Here is an 18688-nt window from a genome sequence, read left to right on the forward strand (position 1 = left end):
CAATCACTTTAACCCAACTTGTAACCTGATACATACACACAATATTACGTACAGTCAACACAACATTATATACACACTCACAATAATGTGGTTCTGGTACACATATTGATCTTCTTTCTTCTTTGTGATCATCAATATTCCTTCAAACAACAACAAGTGTCTCTCTGTGGCCAAGTGGATTGCAGCAGTTGACGTCTTGCTACCAAGAAACTTGAATGTTCCCTAACACAAAAAAAACAACACAAATCTTTGTACACTAGGGACCTGTAAGAAAGCTAAAATACTGGAATAACAGTGAGTACGAATCTTAATTGACAACAATACTTCGTTGAAAATCTCAGTTGAAAGGTCATCTTTCTGTACAGGCCAATTTTACATAACTCTTTAAGTGAAGAATTTATACAGTAATGCATTGGTTTAAAGAAGCCATTCGGTTAAAATCTCAGCCCAAAGAGGTGACCAGTTAGCCAGGTTTAACTGTATGACACAGTACAAGCAGCCAACATTTTCTGAAGTACTCACAGGAAGTGTCTTCTGGTACTGTATAATACGACAGTCTTGGCATATTGTCTATCAAATCTACCTGGTACATACACTGCATGCGTATGTAAGAGTTTACCTGGTGATACTTTTCAAACTTGTATATGTACACACACACACACACACACACACACACACACAGACACACACACACACACACAGACACACACAGACACAGACACAGACACACACACACACACACACACACACACACACACACACACACACACACACACACACACACACACACACACACACACACACACACTGTGGAATACATATGTACTTTCTGCTGGAATTTTTACCAAAAAGACAACAATAAACTCCTCCCCAACAAGGAGAGAGAGAACCACCAATACAGTATATTCAGGGTATAGGTATATGCTACACATTTACTAACAAGCCGTACCTGTTCCACAAGATCTCCATAAGTCAGTAGATCATTACCCTGTAATAAGTGGATACATACTTATAATATTATGAACAAGAAAAAGTGCAAAAAGTTATTAAAGTAAAAGTCCACTTGTAATGTATGTACACAACTAAACAAATAAACAGGCTACACCAAATGAATTACATACCTCCCATCCTATTAATTGTGATTGTATTTCCTGTGAAGTAAACAACAAACAACTAAACACCAACAATAATGTACATACACAACAACTTTGTGAAAGGCACTTTACCCACACATTTTACATGTCAGCAACCACAATGTAATAACAGTTGAGGTTTCTTATCATTCTCTTTATATCAAAGTGTAGTCAAAGACTGTGGCTTCACTTTAGGAAAATTTCATCTAAAGAACATTAAGGTCTCACAAAGTTGATATTTATTTCACCCTTAGTACTTAGACGTTGTATGTATTTGGCACCTACATACAACATGGCCAACATTATTTCAGGTCCACAGTATTTGTACTAGTGTATTACAGTTAGTGGTGACTGCTACTAAACAAATTGTATAAAGATGTGTATGTGTTGTGTACTCTTTTACCTGTACTAGTAGACTGGTCTCATAACTTTTCTTCACTTCGTTGATGTGCTCAGCTACTTGTGTCATGGTACTAGAAGCTGCCTGTAAGGAAGTAGTAAAAGTTATGTAAGTACTAGGCTACAATACTGCTGTAGTTAATACAGTGGATCATGTTTTCTATAACGGAAATTTTGCGACTGAGAACATTTGACTTAGATTACAGTAGCTGTAAGCCTGCAACAAAATGAGGTTGTCCTCTTTCAGAGGTAAACTGAATGGAGACAGACCTGTTGGGACCAAGCAGTGGTGGAGGAAATAGTTGATATGACGGGGGGCTGACCAGGGGCGGATCCAGACTTATGGTCAAAATGAACTGAGGCACTACAATGTCTCTGGTTTGGTAAGGTGAGACCAAAAAAAACCCCAAAAAAACACCAAAAAGGTCATAGCCAGCTGACAATAGCTGCCAACCTCACCAGCTACACATTTATAGCTGATAAACTACATAAAAATCCTTACATAGCTCACTTAACACTGCTCTAATACTGTGACTGCTTCACTAGAGTGACTGCTCTATTAGAGTATCTCGATCTTTATCATGGTTTTCAACCCCACTCCAAGAAGGATAATTTTGGCGTGATATCATTCTCTAAGCCCCCCTCAGCAGATCAAGGGGGGAGGTACGGCTCCCCTCCCCTTTCTGCCACCTATGGGACCAAGATGTATTGTTGTGTTTATAATAATGAGGTTTAATTTAAATATGGTCAATAATTTGGAGAAGTTGTTATGTATTTTACCAGAGTTCTTGGTGGATGAAAGCGGCCATTACCATGATCTGTTAGGTTCTCCTTTTGTTCAATACACTCCTATGGAACTACGTATATTCCATTCAATATACACAGCACCCTGGCATGCCACTTTTAAGCATCCATTGTATACTTCTATTTGTGGTTCTGTGTCAATGTCCTATTTAATGCCCACTGAGCTATGGTTTATTCATCATTATTGTGTTCTATGCAGAGTTGTTACAAGGTAAACAAACCATAATTATTACATATGTGAAAACTGCAAAACAACATAACATTTATCTTTTCCATTATTTTTACAACTCCCTTCCAACACATGTCCTCTCACATATGCTAATTCTAGCACAAACTTTAATGGAGGCTCCAATCTACTGTTTCTAAACTGCTATAACTTACAAAACATACAATATAATCCTATATCAAATTACTCGCTATAGAACAAGCAATTTGATAGTTGTGTAGTTGTTGTTTACACAACAGCAACCACAAGACCATTATATAATGTTAAAGTGCTAATATCAGCCTGAGTGAAACAACACAAAAAATCTAACAACTTATCAGTCTAGTACTGTTTATAATCACGTGGTAAACATCGCTAACCTGAACCAACTAACTCCCAAGTCCGGTTTTCAGACGTTTGAGCAAGTGTGCATGCGCGTGTACCCTGTATACGCAAAGCCACTGATTCGAGGCATACAAAAGTAGCTACACACCACTGTAACATCTCATCACTGTTTCTCTACATTAGTAGTGCCACTATTACTTTGAAGAATATAGTCCACAATGCTTAGTATCAGCAACCAAAAGTGTGCGAAGATGTAACCTTACCAACAATAGTGCATAAGGACCAGTTATCCCTGTTCCCATTCACTTAAGGGTGTGACCACTACAGGATAAGGTCAGGGGATACTAAAACACTTGACAGAATTACAAAGTGCACAGAAAGTGATGTTACAGGTAATTATTATCCATACAGCCATAATTATGGCAGTTGTGGTCGTGAGTGGGTTAATTAGGTAATGCAACTTTTGCACATTAAAAAAAAAAGTTTTTACTTCTGCTTAACCTCAACCACTTCCTTTCCATTCCCAGTGTAAATAAGATAGACAACACAGCAGTGATGACATGCATGATAAGCATGATGTGATCAGATCTGCAAGAATCCCACATGTTAGCACAAGCCTACTTTTACAGTAAAATGCAATAAGCACAATTGGCAAAATATTTTCAAAACAGAATTTTTTTTTTTAAAACCAAAATTTTTTTGGGGTCACTATTCAGTGGACTGGACTACTGGACTGGATTTTTGGGTTTTGCAGATTCTATTGTTGGATTTATTGAGTTTTGTCAGTTCATGGTGTTGCAGCCCACCATTAAACCCTGAATACAGACAATGAAATGTACGAAAACAATTTTGCTACTGTTCAGTTATGCTGCTATACAGCATGGGGCTCTATACAGCACTTACTCCTTATCCTGTAATGCTGCTATGTGACAGTGATAGTGTTCCAGTTAATGATAATATCCTTAGAGCAACGTTAATGAGCAAGCTGTGTAGTCTTTTGTGGCAGCTACTATATGTATAGCGGCTTAGCACTGGCACTTATAATTTCTAATTGTTAAGCTCCTGTGTTGAATGGCCACAAAAGACTACACAGCTCGTTTGTTGAGCTTGCTCTTCGTCAACTGGAAAGATGCTCGCTGATTAACTATCACTGTCATATAGCAGTATTACAGGGTAAGGAGTAAGTATTGTATTGAGCCTCATGCTGTATAGCAGCATAACTAAACAGCAGTAAAATAATTAAAAGACAGTTTTTGTACATTTCACTGTCTGTATTCAGTGTTTAATAGTGGGCTGAAGGCTACCAAACGGCAATTAACTGGAGAGACTGAATATCCATTTCTAACAAATATTTATGCTCACATGTGCTAAATCTAGAATGGCATTTAACCCTCACTGCCAAGCTCCAATCTACTGCTTCTAAACTGCTATAACTTACAAACAAGCCATACAAACAAGGAATTTTATAATTGTGTAGTTGTTGTTTACACGACAGCAACCACAAGGCCATTATATAATGTTAAAGTGCAAAAATTAGCCTGAGTGAAACCAGTGGTTTATAATAATACGATAAACATCACTAATCTGTTGATAGTTGAAGTGATTATCTCCAAGTCTGGTTTTCAGATGTTTGAGCAAGTGCACATGTACGTATACAGTACAGACAAGGCCACTGCATACAAAAGTAGCAACACGCCACAATAGCCTATATAAGTAACCTGCCTGTAGTATTTATCTTCATTAGTAGTGCCACTGTGATGATGTAACCTTACCCACAATCGTGTACAAAGAACCGGTTATCCCTTCATTAAAGAGCATGACCACTACAGGATAAGTGCAGGAGCTACTTCAACACTCAACAGAAACTACAGAGTGTTTACAGAGTGATGCTACAGGAAATACCACCATATGGCAGTTGTGGTGGTGAGTAGGTAATACAAACCTTTGCACATTTAAAAATCTATTTTTACTGTAACCTCACAAGTGCTTAACCTCAATTATTTCCTTTGCATTCCCCAGTGTAGACAAACAGCAGTGATGACATGCATGCTCAGCATGAAGAACACATGAAGAACACATGAAGAACACATGAAGAACACATGCTGTACACAAAAATGATTTAAACATGTCTACAACAGCAGATATGTAAGGGAACTTACTACATAAACTTCGCACACACTTGCCGACTGTATTTCAAACTTCATTAACTTATAACTCCTCACACTATTACATTCAAGTTCAAATAAACCTCTCGATGCCAGCTAGAGAATCTAGAGTACATAAATACCGTATGGCTTCTATGAGATCAGTGGTGGCTAATGCCCAAATGATTTTTGCAGTCACATCAGCACAGAGAAAATAAGCCCGCTTTTTGGAAACGGTGCACAAAAAGTATAGCACTATTGCCTTCTCTGCAATGTTCAATGAAGTAGAAAACCAACAGCATCATTAGTTTCCAGGTCTCGCACTTTATGGGTTGAAGATATACGTACCACTTAAAGCAAATATTGTACTTAGAGTGGGAGGATCAGAGTGCTGCTGTGTATTGTATTTTCCATACAGTACCAATTAGCTACATAACTGTACTGTTTAAGTATTGCCTTGCCCGTGCTATGTATATGAAAAATAAAGCACTTGGCCTTGATGCTAATATAGCACTTGGCTTCGCCTCGTGCTTTTTTAACATCTCAGTCGCACACCTCGTGCTTTATTTTTTCATATAGCACGAGCAAGGCAATGCTTTAAATGATTTATGGAACTTTCTAGTCGTGTAGCTTCACCATACACTAGGACTCGCAATTAACACGTGTTGCAAGAATTACAGTATTAACAGCCTGGATGCACACAAACTAGTTTAACAAAGTAACTCACGCGTAGTCACCATAGTTTGGCATGGTAGACATTCATCACGTGTTCTGGCAGGTTTTGGTCACAACCCACAATCAATTCTATTGCAACACATGGTGAAGTATTCCATGATATCTCCAGGACTTGCCTGTTTACAATAACAAATGTAACAGCAACGTTACCTTCTCCCACCCATCATCGAAACATTTAGATATGTCTATAAAAGTAATCCAGTGGTCGCACTCATGTTGGCTGGGATGATTGACCACTCAGCGTGGCGCGGGCTATCAGCCTTCACCACCTTGTGTGATTAGTCATACTGGCATGAGAGCCGCGGGCTATTAGCCTGCACTTGGGCAACTGTGCTAATTGCCCACAAAGTGCTCTATTGCACCGCAAAGAGTGCTTTAATCGTACAATAAAGCACTGTTTGCCCTAAAGTGTACTTTATGTAATTTAAAGTACACTTTTTCCTTTGATCTCGTCCACACAAAGTTCTATAAGTCATATATACAGTTATGTGGATAATTGGGCAAATACAGTACAGCTATGTGCATACGTAGCAGTCTTGCAAGAATGTTATGAGAATAATCAGCATGGATTGTCACATGTGTGACATTGTAAATCATTAAAACTAGCTAGATTAATCCTAGCTAACAGCTAGTTCTATGACTAGAAATAGATTACATGACACTTGACTTATAGTATGATCGCAGAAACTTGAAGCAATTCAATCTTGCATGTGAGATAAACACTGTTAGCAAGACCAGGAAGACACCTAAAGTACTGCATATGCTTGTGTGTTCAATACAGAACTTGGAGGGGGAGGAGAGCTGTATTAGCCTCACAATCAACATGTGTGGGTGCTTCACCAGTAAATATTTGTGCAAATGTACTGTAGATTTTGTGCTGAGATCAGAACATTGATCCTAGAACAGGAAATGTTATTGCAGTAAGTACCTATAGCTTATGTTTGCTTTGATATACGTACATACCAAACCACATGTTTCTCAACCAAACCACATGTTTCTCAGCTGTGTTCACACGCTGAGCAAGCACTTACATGTATTTACCTGACTCAGCACATGTAGAGTAATATAAAAGGAATACAGAAATGTGGTGCATTTATTATTAGTATCGACAACGATTCACCTTCAAGTCTATTGTATGCCATCATGATGATGTTCATCACAATCGTTCTACTGTTAGTAATGGTGACAGTTGATGGTTGTCCTGTTGCTTCATTTGTTAATGAAAGTTGTTGTGAAGTCAAAGGAAATGAGTTCAAGTTTTCTACCTCCCTCAAGTCACATGTTTATAACATTACAAACTTTTGTGGAGATTGTGAACTGGTAGCTGAAGGATACTGTGATGCTATCACCGCTGGAGGAGGATGGCTGGTTATTCAGAGAAGACAAGATGGAAGTGTTGACTTTAACAGAGACTGGATAGATTATGAAGATGGATTTGGTAGCCTGACTGGAGAATTTTGGTATGGTCTACGTGCCATCCATTGTCTTACCAATCGAGGACAGTGGGAGCTACGTATTGACTATACATTTACTAATGGAACAAAAGGTTATCTATCATACAGTAACTTTAGTGTAGGACCAGCCACTGAACAGTATCTATTAACCATATCAGGATTTGATGGAGTTACAGATGATCCATTTTACACTATTCAAAAAAGTTCTGTCTGGTCTTTGAATGGCTGGAAATTCACAACGAGGGATAGGGATAATGATAGATGGAGTAGAAATTGTGCAGTACATAATAATGGTCTCAATGGTGGTGGATGGTGGTACAATCACTGCTCTGCTCTATATCTCAACCATCGGTACAACTACAAGTATACAATACACCTCAATGGCCAGTATCATCCTCTACCATTCATAGAAATCAAAATCAGACCAAAGGATTGCATCATTTAACTTCATCAGTGATGATGTGTTATTTGACTTATTATCACGTAGCTATTAGTATTGTAATCACATCATGTACATTATAACATGGTAGTGTATTTTATTAGTGTTATTGTTGGAATATTAATTTTTCACTAATGTCACATATTGAATAATTGAAGGAGGGAAACGTTATTCAAAATTTAACAATATCTACCTTTATAAGGGATCTGCAATACATATCGATACAGCCAATAAGTATCACGATATGATACTGTATTTAGAAATATCAAATATATCGAAGTTTCTAGTAGAACAGTCAGTGAACTGTCTGTAACAGTGATCTACTGTAGATACTCAGCCTCTCTATTTATCTGTGCTATAAAATGCAATGTTCCAAGAAGCCATATACAAATACATGTGTAAAAGTGCTGCTTTTTTGGCTAAAATATTACTAAAACAGTAGCTATTAAACTTTAAGTATAAAGAACTGCACCACTAAAGCAGTAAACAGTCTGCTGTATATACTAGCCATCTTGACAACTCATCCAGACAAGCCTTTGTGGGAGCATCCGTTAAAATGTTTGTGGTAGCTAATTGTCTGGGTGGTGTAATAGAAGCAGGTATCCAGGTAGAGATGTGCTTTTTCTGTTTTCATACTAAAAATCACATCAGAACACACTAGATATTTGTATACATAGTGAATGTAGAATCAGTGTTGGTTCTTTAAGGTACAGATAAATTGGATATTGTTACAATTATTAGCTAATATGCCAGTCATAACTAGCCATGACCACTTCATTATAGTATTGTGATACAGTATCGCATTGAACAGTTTATTGATGGTGATATACGTGCGTGATACACAAAATGCACTGTGCCGCAAAACGCTAACCTTCATTTCTTCCTTGCCATCCTCTTCAGGTTTGACACATTTGTTTAGTTGCTGTGACAAAAAGAACAATGACATGCCTTGATAAAATATACCTACCATCTGTATCAGCATGTTATATGGTTACCTACAGTAACACATACAATACAATGCAAACACAAGCGAGAAACAATGCACTTTTGTGTCAAGGAGGGCCAATAAGGCTAACTCTAAAACTTCTCCAAGTGAAAGGTTTATACCATTGTCTATCTGTCTAAATCAGTCAACTTCCTAGTAAGGCTGTGTACCCTCCCAAAGTAGCTCCATTGCTAACAGTCAAAACTGCTGGCAGTCACAGGTACTTAAGTCTCATCATTTTTTTCAAGTTAGAAATAATTATAGGAGTACACTGAAGTATACACAACCCTTCTTTTTCCACTAATGTATGTAATACACTGGAGAAGTCATACAAAGTGTTTTATATTATGTTGTCTTAACGTTGTTCATACTTTAGCAAAATCTACTCCATAATAATAGGCCGGTATATATAGTACTTGTACGTACATTACTCTGTATATAGAATTATATTGTAACAAAGCATACACACATACGAACATACACTGTGTACACACATGCACACACACATGCACACACACATGCACACACACACGCACACTACATATTATACACATCACGCATGCACACACACACACACACACGCACACGCACGCACACACACCCACGCACGCACACACACACACACTACATACATAGTCCACACTACATACCACACACATGCACACATGTAGTGTACACAAACACACACACAAACACACTACACTACACTACACACACACTAGGGATGGAACAAAGCTCTGAAGGTTTTGTAACCTTCGAAGGCAGTTCTATCCTTACAAAGCTTCGTAGACATGGATACTGGCATGTACAGGTGTACAATCAGTAAAAAAGCCATGTGCTTCCTAGAAGCATGCAACCATCACTGATAAATTTGTATTTCAAGCAGATGTACATGCTAGCTAGAGCCTGTATAATAATAGTGTGAGACGATATGGGTGCACACTTATCAACATGACATAACCAACAAAACTTTGGCACCTTTCTTGCAAGAAGCTTTGTAGGCTAAATTTGGCCTTTGTTCCAGGTCTAACAGTAACACATACAAAGCAAAGCCTATGTTAGCAATGCAAAACACAGTTATTGCCACCAAGCAAACCAGTACTGGGATGCCTAAGCACAACTCAGGCACTTGAGTCCTGTGAAGGTAAAACCCATCGGGGCAGGGTCACCCGTAGGAGGTCTCAGATAGAGAGGTCACGGAACCCAAAGTTCCACAACAATCCGAACACTGTTAGCGATACAAGGACAGTTGGGCATTTGTTTCCCCAGTAAATGCCAGGTATCCATTGATGTTACAACTTGGTGGGCTGCTTCCCCAAATGACACCAGGCCACTAGGTCCCCCAATATACAGCTGGGTAGCGTGCGCATGTGTAGTGTGTGCACGTGTGTACACGTGTGTAGTGTGTGCGCGTGTGTAGTGTGTGTGCATGTGTGCGTGTGTGTGTAGTATGTACGCGTGTGTAGTGTGTGCGCGTGTGTAGTGAGTGCGCGTGTGTAGTATGTGTGTGTGCGTGTGTAGTGTGTGTGTGTGTGTGCGTGTGTGTGTGTAGGGAAAGGCTAAAGCATCAGCCAAGTAATCAAAAAGATTCTAGGTTCGATGCCCGGTTGTGCCAATTTGGTATTGTTGTTTCCTTGAGTAAGAAACTTTACTCACACACTACACACACGCACACACTACACACATTACACTACACTACACACACACAAACACACACACATACACACCCCCACACCACACGCACACACACACACACACACACCCACACCACACACACACACACACACACACACACACACTACACTACACGAAGTACACACCTCCAATAATAAGTAATACTTCAACACTCTCTGTACTGGTTTAATCAAGTAAGCTCCTAATGGTAACATGTGACCCATCTTCATCTGACATGTCTGTAATGACATCATTATCACATGTTGATTACATGCCACAGATTATTAATAACATACAGTATAATACCTGGATACTTGCATAATAAACTAGAACTAACCAAACAACATTTCCTGATCAGTTGGGACCTTAACTAAGTAGGTGCACTCTGCTAATGGAACAGCCATCAATAATAATAAACAGGCCAGGATTATTACTATTAGGGGTGGGGTGATACAAGTAATAAAATATCAATACCGATACCAGAATGTCCGATACTTTGGTATCGAGTACTTTTCATGAAGAATCGGAAATTTTGATACTTGGTGATCACGAGATGTTTTGCTTACATTGTGCATGTGTTACGGATGTAAAACACTAAAAAATGGAATGTTTCAGCCATTACTGTACTATAATGCAAGCTTTTATTCAACCCACCGGTCATCACTGAGAAAGTTTCAGCACTGTGAGGTTCACTACTTGGCTAATAAGCACAAAAATCACAAGTACTCAGTATCGGTATCAATACTCATCAATACCATGACAAAAGTACTTGGAATCGTATTGAAGCAAAAATTTCTGGTATTGTCTACCCCTAATTACTATACAAATTAGTACACTCATTAGCTCAGACTCGCTTGTCAGTTGACTGGAGTCTTCCAAAAAATAAGTTGATGTTGTTTAATCATCTAAAAACCAGGTAAATGAATTTGAACTGGCAACTGTATTTATAATACAACTTGTGAAATATGATTGTGGGTTTGAGTTTACCAGAAAACCTACACTTACAATGTTACCATAGCAAGACTGTCTATTGTGAAGTACATAAACGAAATGTTTTATAATAAGAATACTTTAATTAGTAGACAGGTTTATGGTATGTAATGTATATTGATAGTAAGAGTCTCAATATCAGTAACTGGAGGAGTTTGGACACGTTCTAAGCACCACTAAAATAAATTATACAAAAATCATTTTATTGAGGAAGGTGATAAGCCACTCTCAGTGTAATGCAGTTGATCATCATTGTTCTATATATAGAATACGAACGTGACAAGTCAGGTGAAGTTGTATACAGGGTGTACATCAAATCACACCTTATTAATTTCACCCAGAATTCAAGCGTTTTTACAAAATAAAGTACATAGTCTTGAAGCTTTCATGAAGCACGTTCTAAAATATCTAATGATCACCAGTGAACCCCATCGTTTTTCAGTTTTGTATTGCAACTATTGAGGGTCACGTGAAATACCAAATAAAACAATGCATTTAAGAACAATATATTTAGATAGCGCTTAGAGCACATCCAACCTCCTTTGACCAGTACATACAATACTAAAGTACAACTCAGAAATAAGCACAGATTGGTCCATGGTCCCACCTAGACCCCTGATATTTGTATCATAAATGTGTACATGAAAATGGGACTACAGAAAACTGCCCCAATTATCAAGGTGGTCTCATTAGTGAGGTGTCCTGATTTCAGGGGCCTAAATATGTACACTAACACCTTCTAATTATCAAGGCGTCCACATTTTAGGGTGTCCTTTCATACATTCACCAAACAGTGCAGGCTGCTAATTGGGTCACCGCAGACATAATTAACGTCACCTGTCAAAATTGGCCATTATAAAAGCCTCCAATCTGTGTCTGAAATATGACCTACACCACAACACGAGGTTATTATGACTAGGTTGTCCAAAAGTGACCAGAAATAGATAGATATTGACTAATGTGAATTAATGCTGTCACGCTGAAATATGTAATACTGCATGCCAACAATTTCAATAACACTACTATTATGATTCAAAGAATTTAAATCAATGTATAAAATTTCTCTAATCCCTTTCAGGCATTGTATTGAATACGACAAATAAAAGGCACAACTGAGGCTACAGCAGTGCCTGAGTGTAGGTAGTACATGGAACAATCAGGCTGTGTATGTAATAGTTATACCATGGCTGCGAGGGATTTTGATGATATATACACCTAAAGCCCGAGGGCTGCGGGTGTATATGTCAGCAAAATCCCAAGCAGCCATGGTACAAGTGATATATATCACTTGGGGCGCACTCACCTAATAGGTGAAAAAACTAACGAAAACTCATCCCATTTGTTTTATACAGTAGCATCTGAAGATCGATCGTGGTTTTAATAGTGCGGGCTAATAGCCATCAAAACGTTCTCCATACATTAAAACGTCATTAATACGTTACTATGCTTCAACACACAATGTTAGAAAACTTGCGATTGTGGGATGGAGTTTATATTGTTATCATTTTTGTACTAAGTTAAGCCAACTAACTTCGCTATTGGGACAGTATTATATTAAATTAAGAACTTAGGACTGTAAGTGACTAACCTATTTCAACGTAGCAGTAGTAGCTTTGCTGTTCCGTGGTCTGTTCAAAGGTTGATACGCGGTGGGTAGAAATACGCATCCACAATCGCCCAAACGATTATTTTATGCCTTCATTAACCTTTAGTAACAACCAACTACCCTATCTTAACAAATGTGCTAAGCTTAGCAACTATTACAAAAACGAGTCCCACAATACAAAGCTCTATGTTGCTCAATATAATGAGTCAAAGTACATCGATTTTTTGAACTGGCTGGGTATCAAAGTCATTGGCAAACCGCTTTCCCATGATATTGCCCGGGCAATATGCAAGTTAAACACCGAGCGGCACCTTTGAATGCCCACGCTAAAGTGGTATATATATATATATATATATATATATTTATTTATTTTACAGCTCACCTAGAGGTGATTATGGCTATTTCAGTGTCTCAGTGGGTTGTGTCAACATTACAATGTGATGTGTGATTACTGCCAAATTACACTTCGGGGATGTCTATTCTGGTCACCTTAATTCCAATCAAAATTTCTTAAGTAGGTAGACAGGTAATTTTGTACACAAAAGACTGGGGATTACCAAGTTGACTGGTTTATGCAGTGACCATTATCAGCAGGTCACTTCGTAAGTTTAAGGACTTTTACAGTGGCCAGTTTAGACAGGCGACTTTACTGTACAGAGAACTGAATTAGAAAAATATTTTTTCTGTAAAACAGATTTTTACATTGATCAGGAAACCATTTCCACTAACACACCAATACTACACATATAACAACACTAAACACTTTAATTTTATTACAAGAGTACAGTTTCATACACAGGCAGGTACGTACCTTAAAGAACATGCTTACTACAGGAGTCTTCATACATTTTGTTAACACTTCCACTGTCCTACAAACACATAAAATGTAGCATAACATGTGGTATGTATTAGCAAGTTTTTTTGAGATACATAGATTGTACAAATGTATACAACAACAACAACACATACACACACACACACACACACACACACACACTACGCACACGCACTACGCACACGCACGCACACACACACACACACACACACACACACACACACACACTGTACAAACACAGACGCATACTACACAAAAGTACACACACGCACTACATATACAAACACATGCACACACAGAGAGACATGTTGATATACACACTACAGTGAAACCTGTGTATTAAGAACGCCTTGGGACTGGCCTCAAAGTGTCATGATTATCAAGGTGTCCTGATTTTCCAAGTCTAAGGGATACTCTGGGACCACTATCAAGTGTCCTGATTATGCAGGTTCCACTGTATACACACATGCAAACATATCTACACACATGCAATCATATACTGCACGCATGTACGCACACACACACACAGAGGGATGCATGCACACACACACGCGCGCGCACACACACATACACTATCCCACTACAGACCCAAAAAGAAAGCCTGTGTAGCAGGGAAATATGAACATGTTAATACACTCTATCACTCTTGACTCTATTGAATGCAAAAAAATCCCAGACCAGGTGGTGACTTGATCCAGACAGCTAGCTTGACGTCGTGTCTGGGGCAAACAGCGTAGGATTCATTCAGGGTCACCTATGTACACAACCTCTACTTAACAGCAAGACTACTACTCACTTGGGATACACAGAACAGTAATCAGAGTATATCTTCAGTCCAACATCAGCATTCTCCCACATTGTAATGAAAGTGTTAGCTACCTCCTTGATATTGTAACGACACTTTGTAAGAGCTGTCAACATTGCTCTATGGGTGAGAAATAGATATTGTTCTATACATGTTGAACACATTACAACAGCAGGTTATATACATCTAATTATTTAAGTCAACCAATTTTTATTGGAAAAAGAGGTTGTCCTACTTCAAACATAACAAGTCAGATTGTACTTTTATTCTATCATTTGGAAGTTTCAGTTAATATTAACCTTGTGTGTTTGATTAATAAGCCTTTACTCACCACATGTACATAACAGTGCAGGCATGTGTTATGCAATACACAAACATGTGTGTGCATGTACATATATGGTACAACACATACAAACACATGATGAAGCAAAGCCAGGGTTCCACCCATATTGGTTGGCAGTGGTTCAAGTGACCAGTACCCTCTTAAATCATACCAGTACAATTCCTACAAGTATCACTGATGTACATGCAATACACTCTAAAATAACATACAGACATTCTAATACAACACAAGACAGATCGGTTCATGCTAACTTCAGGTTACCACTCAGCACAACCCTGTAAAGCACTGGCTTAGTAATCTCAAGCTTCAAGGTTTAAGGCTTGGTGGTGCCCAGCTGTTCCATGAGCAAGAACATTGCTCCGGTCCACTTGGGGGAACCTGGTGACAACTGGGGAAGCCAATTATCAACTGTCCAAGTCTCATATAGCAGTCTTGAGGTCACTATGGTACTCGACATTCTATTTGTGAAATACGGTACAACCGTCCAATCCTGTGGGCTACTAATCCCAAAACTCCACTGCACTGACTTTCAGTACCCAAATATTACACAGGTACCCTCAATGTTGGCTCACTGAACAGTATTACCTGTTGTTTAGAGTAGGGCTGAAATGATCATGGTTTTTTAGTATTCGAGTACTCTCTAGAGATAACGATAGAGTACTCACGAATACTAGTTGCATGTAGTCATACCCATTTGACATGTTTTGTAACACCCTTAAACGGTTTACAGTAAAAATGTTAGTGTCCCTGACAAAAATTAAGCTAATCAAACTCTATAGCCTTCATTGTGTCACTCCCTGATGAAAAATAAATCATGTGAGCTGGTTCATGTGATCTTAACAAGAACTCGAGTACCAATAGACTTTATCCACAATGATGTCACAGCACAAGATGCCCACGTTATTTGAGGGCCTAATGTACAGGTGCCTATGGAGAAATTGTTTTGATTAATCATATTTCAGCCAGGGAAGGAGATATTGAGCTCTAAGAACAGATACGGGTACAAGACAAGACATTAAATTATTTGTATCGCATGGAAATTTTTCAAAATAACGCTTGTTTGCAATAGATTTCATTACATTATACCCATACCTGTTGGCTACTGGTCAGTATCTTTCTTCACGAGTAAAATATGATTGATCAAGACAATTTCTCCATAGGTACCTGTACATTAATAATGCAGCCATCTTGTGTTCGTGACATCATTGTGGATAACCTCTGGTTTACTATCTGAGTACCAAAATCCTTAGCGAACACTCGTATTTGTTTCAGCCATAGTTTAGAGGCTTAACTTTGGTTCATATGCATGTACAGTGCAGTCACATACACACACAACACACACACACAACACACGCACGCACGCACGCACGCACACAAAGTTTTAATCCACTCACTGGTTAAAATCTCTTATCTCTTCAATATTATTGAACAGAGCTAAAATGTCTTCCTCTGAGATCTTCAGTGTATCCATGTGATCAATAATAGGTGTCTGATAGCCCTGAGGATAACATGTACAACAATATGACCAAGAGCTAATAATATAAGAGAAGAGTGTCTAACACTGAATAGCCCTCTAACTAATAATTGTATAAAAGTTAAACAGTTTCTTTTCTGCGTAACATTTAGTATTTGCTTGCTTCCTTACTGAAATTTATTTACCGGTGACAAACATTCGAGGATTTAATTATAGTACTGCTACAACATACAAAAACATTATATCATATATCACCAAGGTTTGTGTACACATATCATGACACAGAACTAACTGTAACATTTGCAAGACAAACATGTATAAAAACCTCACAGTTTACTTTGGGGTTCCACCACTAAACCATCAATACATAATTAAATCCCAAATACCATACTCTGGCCTCCTACCCATCTGTATCATGAAGATGTAACTGATTCGATATATATCACCACCTTGTTATATCGACACTATTGATACATCAATGTTAACAATACAGTGGCAGCACTACTTATAATATTAATATCATTTATGTCCCTTTAAACCAACAAATCACCCAAGACTGAGCGATATTATAATATTGATAGTGTTTCTCCAATTACAGGACGTTTGAAGGTAAATCTCATTTGTCAACGTGGCTATGGAATTAAAATTCTTAAGTGGTACTCTATCCTCTGCTATTAATCTCTCAGACAACTTATCACAAGAGTTATCCTCGCGATTATCAGCCATGCTCTATCTAGCCTTAGACATTATAAAGGAAATCATGACTATAACAGCATTAGACACTCTCCACTCTTATCAGTAACTCTTTGAGTATCACATACAGTTTGAGGAATCTCCATTAGTGAAGTATTCCTATACTATTGTATGCCACTAACACTATGTATCATGAGTAGCTTGGGTCTGACCATCAATAATCTGATCCCTAATATCCCAAGCTACCAAATTTACACAAATATCCCATCAACAAATTCCAGTCTATACAGCATACACAACTCTGTTGCTCATTGTACGTACATTTCATAGTTATAAAATCTCGGTAGGTCTACCCCTGTGTGTGTGTAAAGGTGCACCAACATAAATATTGGTATCGGCATCAGTAGGAAGTTGACCTCTTTAGCAGATGTACTAAGTTATTCAACTTTCTGTATGCTTGAGTCTTGCAGCACGGTGGGTAGAGTATAAGGTTGTTACCTGTTTTACACTGGCCAAGGGTTTAAGCCCCAGTATATTTCTTTCTTCATTTCACTTTTTTCACAAGTCTGTACACAAAACATTTTGGCAAACCACTTTTTTTAGCTTTTTGTCAAAACGTTTTAACAATAATTTTATTATGTTCACGTGCAACCCAACAATAAAAAATATCTGGTACTTTTGAAATATATCAGCACATTGGTAAAATTCCATATCGGTGTACTTCTGTGTGTATGCGCGTGTGTGTGTGTGTGTGTGTGTGTTTCACCAAGACGATAATTACAGACATGCAAGTATGCAAAAAGAACACGCACACACACACACATGCGTGCAAGGCAATACATACATTGATAATCTCTGAGAGGTCCTTAACATAGCCCATCTCTGTGTGCATGATCTCATCAATGATTTGTTCACTCTTTGATTTCTTCTCCCTACCAGCTGCTGCTTCACCACCAACACCACCACTACTAGCCTGGTCCATAGTCTGCCGTGTGGTGTGATGTCACCAGCTGTAGGGGAATGTAATATATACATGCAACAGTGATTTATCACAAGGTACTTTTCAAAGGCCACGTTAACCCAGTACACTGTAGCAGGTTGCAGTCAAGGCTATACAAAATCTTGACAACAAAGACTAGATGGTGAATTGATTTCCAGTAAGCATGACATGTGTTAGGGCAAGTGCCTCAACTGAAACCAGGAAATCTTTCCTTAGTTACATGAGCGTTACCGATCTATTGTCAATTTATTCTACAGACGGGCCTGTGTGGGACAGCTGAAGTATATACGTAACATGTGTTGCGTTAAAATATTCAGATACATAGCTACATTCATAACCTACTCGCAAATATGCACATCTCCTTTCCATAGTCAACACCAGGCACGCTCGACAACTGGTTACGCCGCTACAACATGGTACAAGACTCTGGATTTACACGATAAAGACACAACGAAGCCACAGAACATTATCCCACTACAAGCGCATGATAGAATCAATTTAAGCAAACTTACATCCTCTCGATTCGCCTACAGCTACAGTTTCTCCACAAAGTATGTCCACCATAATGCGAGTATTAATGCTACAGTTTACGCTCCATCAAGGCGTTTCCTTCTTTTGAACAACA

General features: G+C 38.4%; 2 protein-coding genes across 4 annotated transcripts in view; one reads left to right on the forward strand and one right to left on the reverse strand.

Moving 5' to 3' along the window:
- Window positions 1-18688, reverse strand: part of LOC136246476 (pleckstrin homology domain-containing family G member 3-like) — a 38140-nt gene that overhangs the window by 19292 nt on the left and 160 nt on the right. For 2 of the 3 annotated variants that reach the window (XM_066037952.1, XM_066037950.1), the window contains exons 2-11: window positions 17908-18073; window positions 16291-16394; window positions 14545-14673; window positions 13725-13782; window positions 10464-10556; window positions 8530-8580; window positions 1537-1617; window positions 1122-1151; window positions 950-988; window positions 82-222 (exon numbers count right to left, since the gene is read on the reverse strand). In XM_066037952.1, coding sequence (XP_065894024.1) covers window positions 82-222; window positions 950-988; window positions 1122-1151; window positions 1537-1617; window positions 8530-8580; window positions 10464-10556; window positions 13725-13782; window positions 14545-14673; window positions 16291-16394; window positions 17908-18045 — 864 coding nt within the window. In that variant the 5' untranslated portion in view covers window positions 18046-18073. Of the gene's footprint in view, window positions 1-81; window positions 223-949; window positions 989-1121; window positions 1152-1536; window positions 1618-8529; window positions 8581-10463; window positions 10557-13724; window positions 13783-14544; window positions 14674-16290; window positions 16395-17907; window positions 18074-18405; window positions 18657-18688 lie in introns of those variants that run through there. The other variant, XM_066037951.1, reaches the window with a different exon arrangement.
- On the forward strand, window positions 6879-7815 carry LOC136242598 (ryncolin-1-like). The gene has a single exon (XM_066034043.1). It carries the CDS (start codon window positions 6909-6911, stop codon window positions 7662-7664), a length of 756 nt encoding a protein of 251 aa, XP_065890115.1. The 5' UTR covers window positions 6879-6908; the 3' UTR covers window positions 7665-7815.

Source organism: Dysidea avara, chromosome 2, assembly GCF_963678975.1.
Source record: "Dysidea avara chromosome 2, odDysAvar1.4, whole genome shotgun sequence".
Classification (NCBI taxonomy): domain Eukaryota; kingdom Metazoa; phylum Porifera; class Demospongiae; order Dictyoceratida; family Dysideidae; genus Dysidea; species Dysidea avara.

Excerpts from the sequence above, each read along its gene's own strand:
- LOC136242598 (XM_066034043.1), top strand. The coding sequence starts at position 6,909 with ATGATGATGTTCATCACAATCGTTCTACTGTTAGTAATGGTGACAGTT.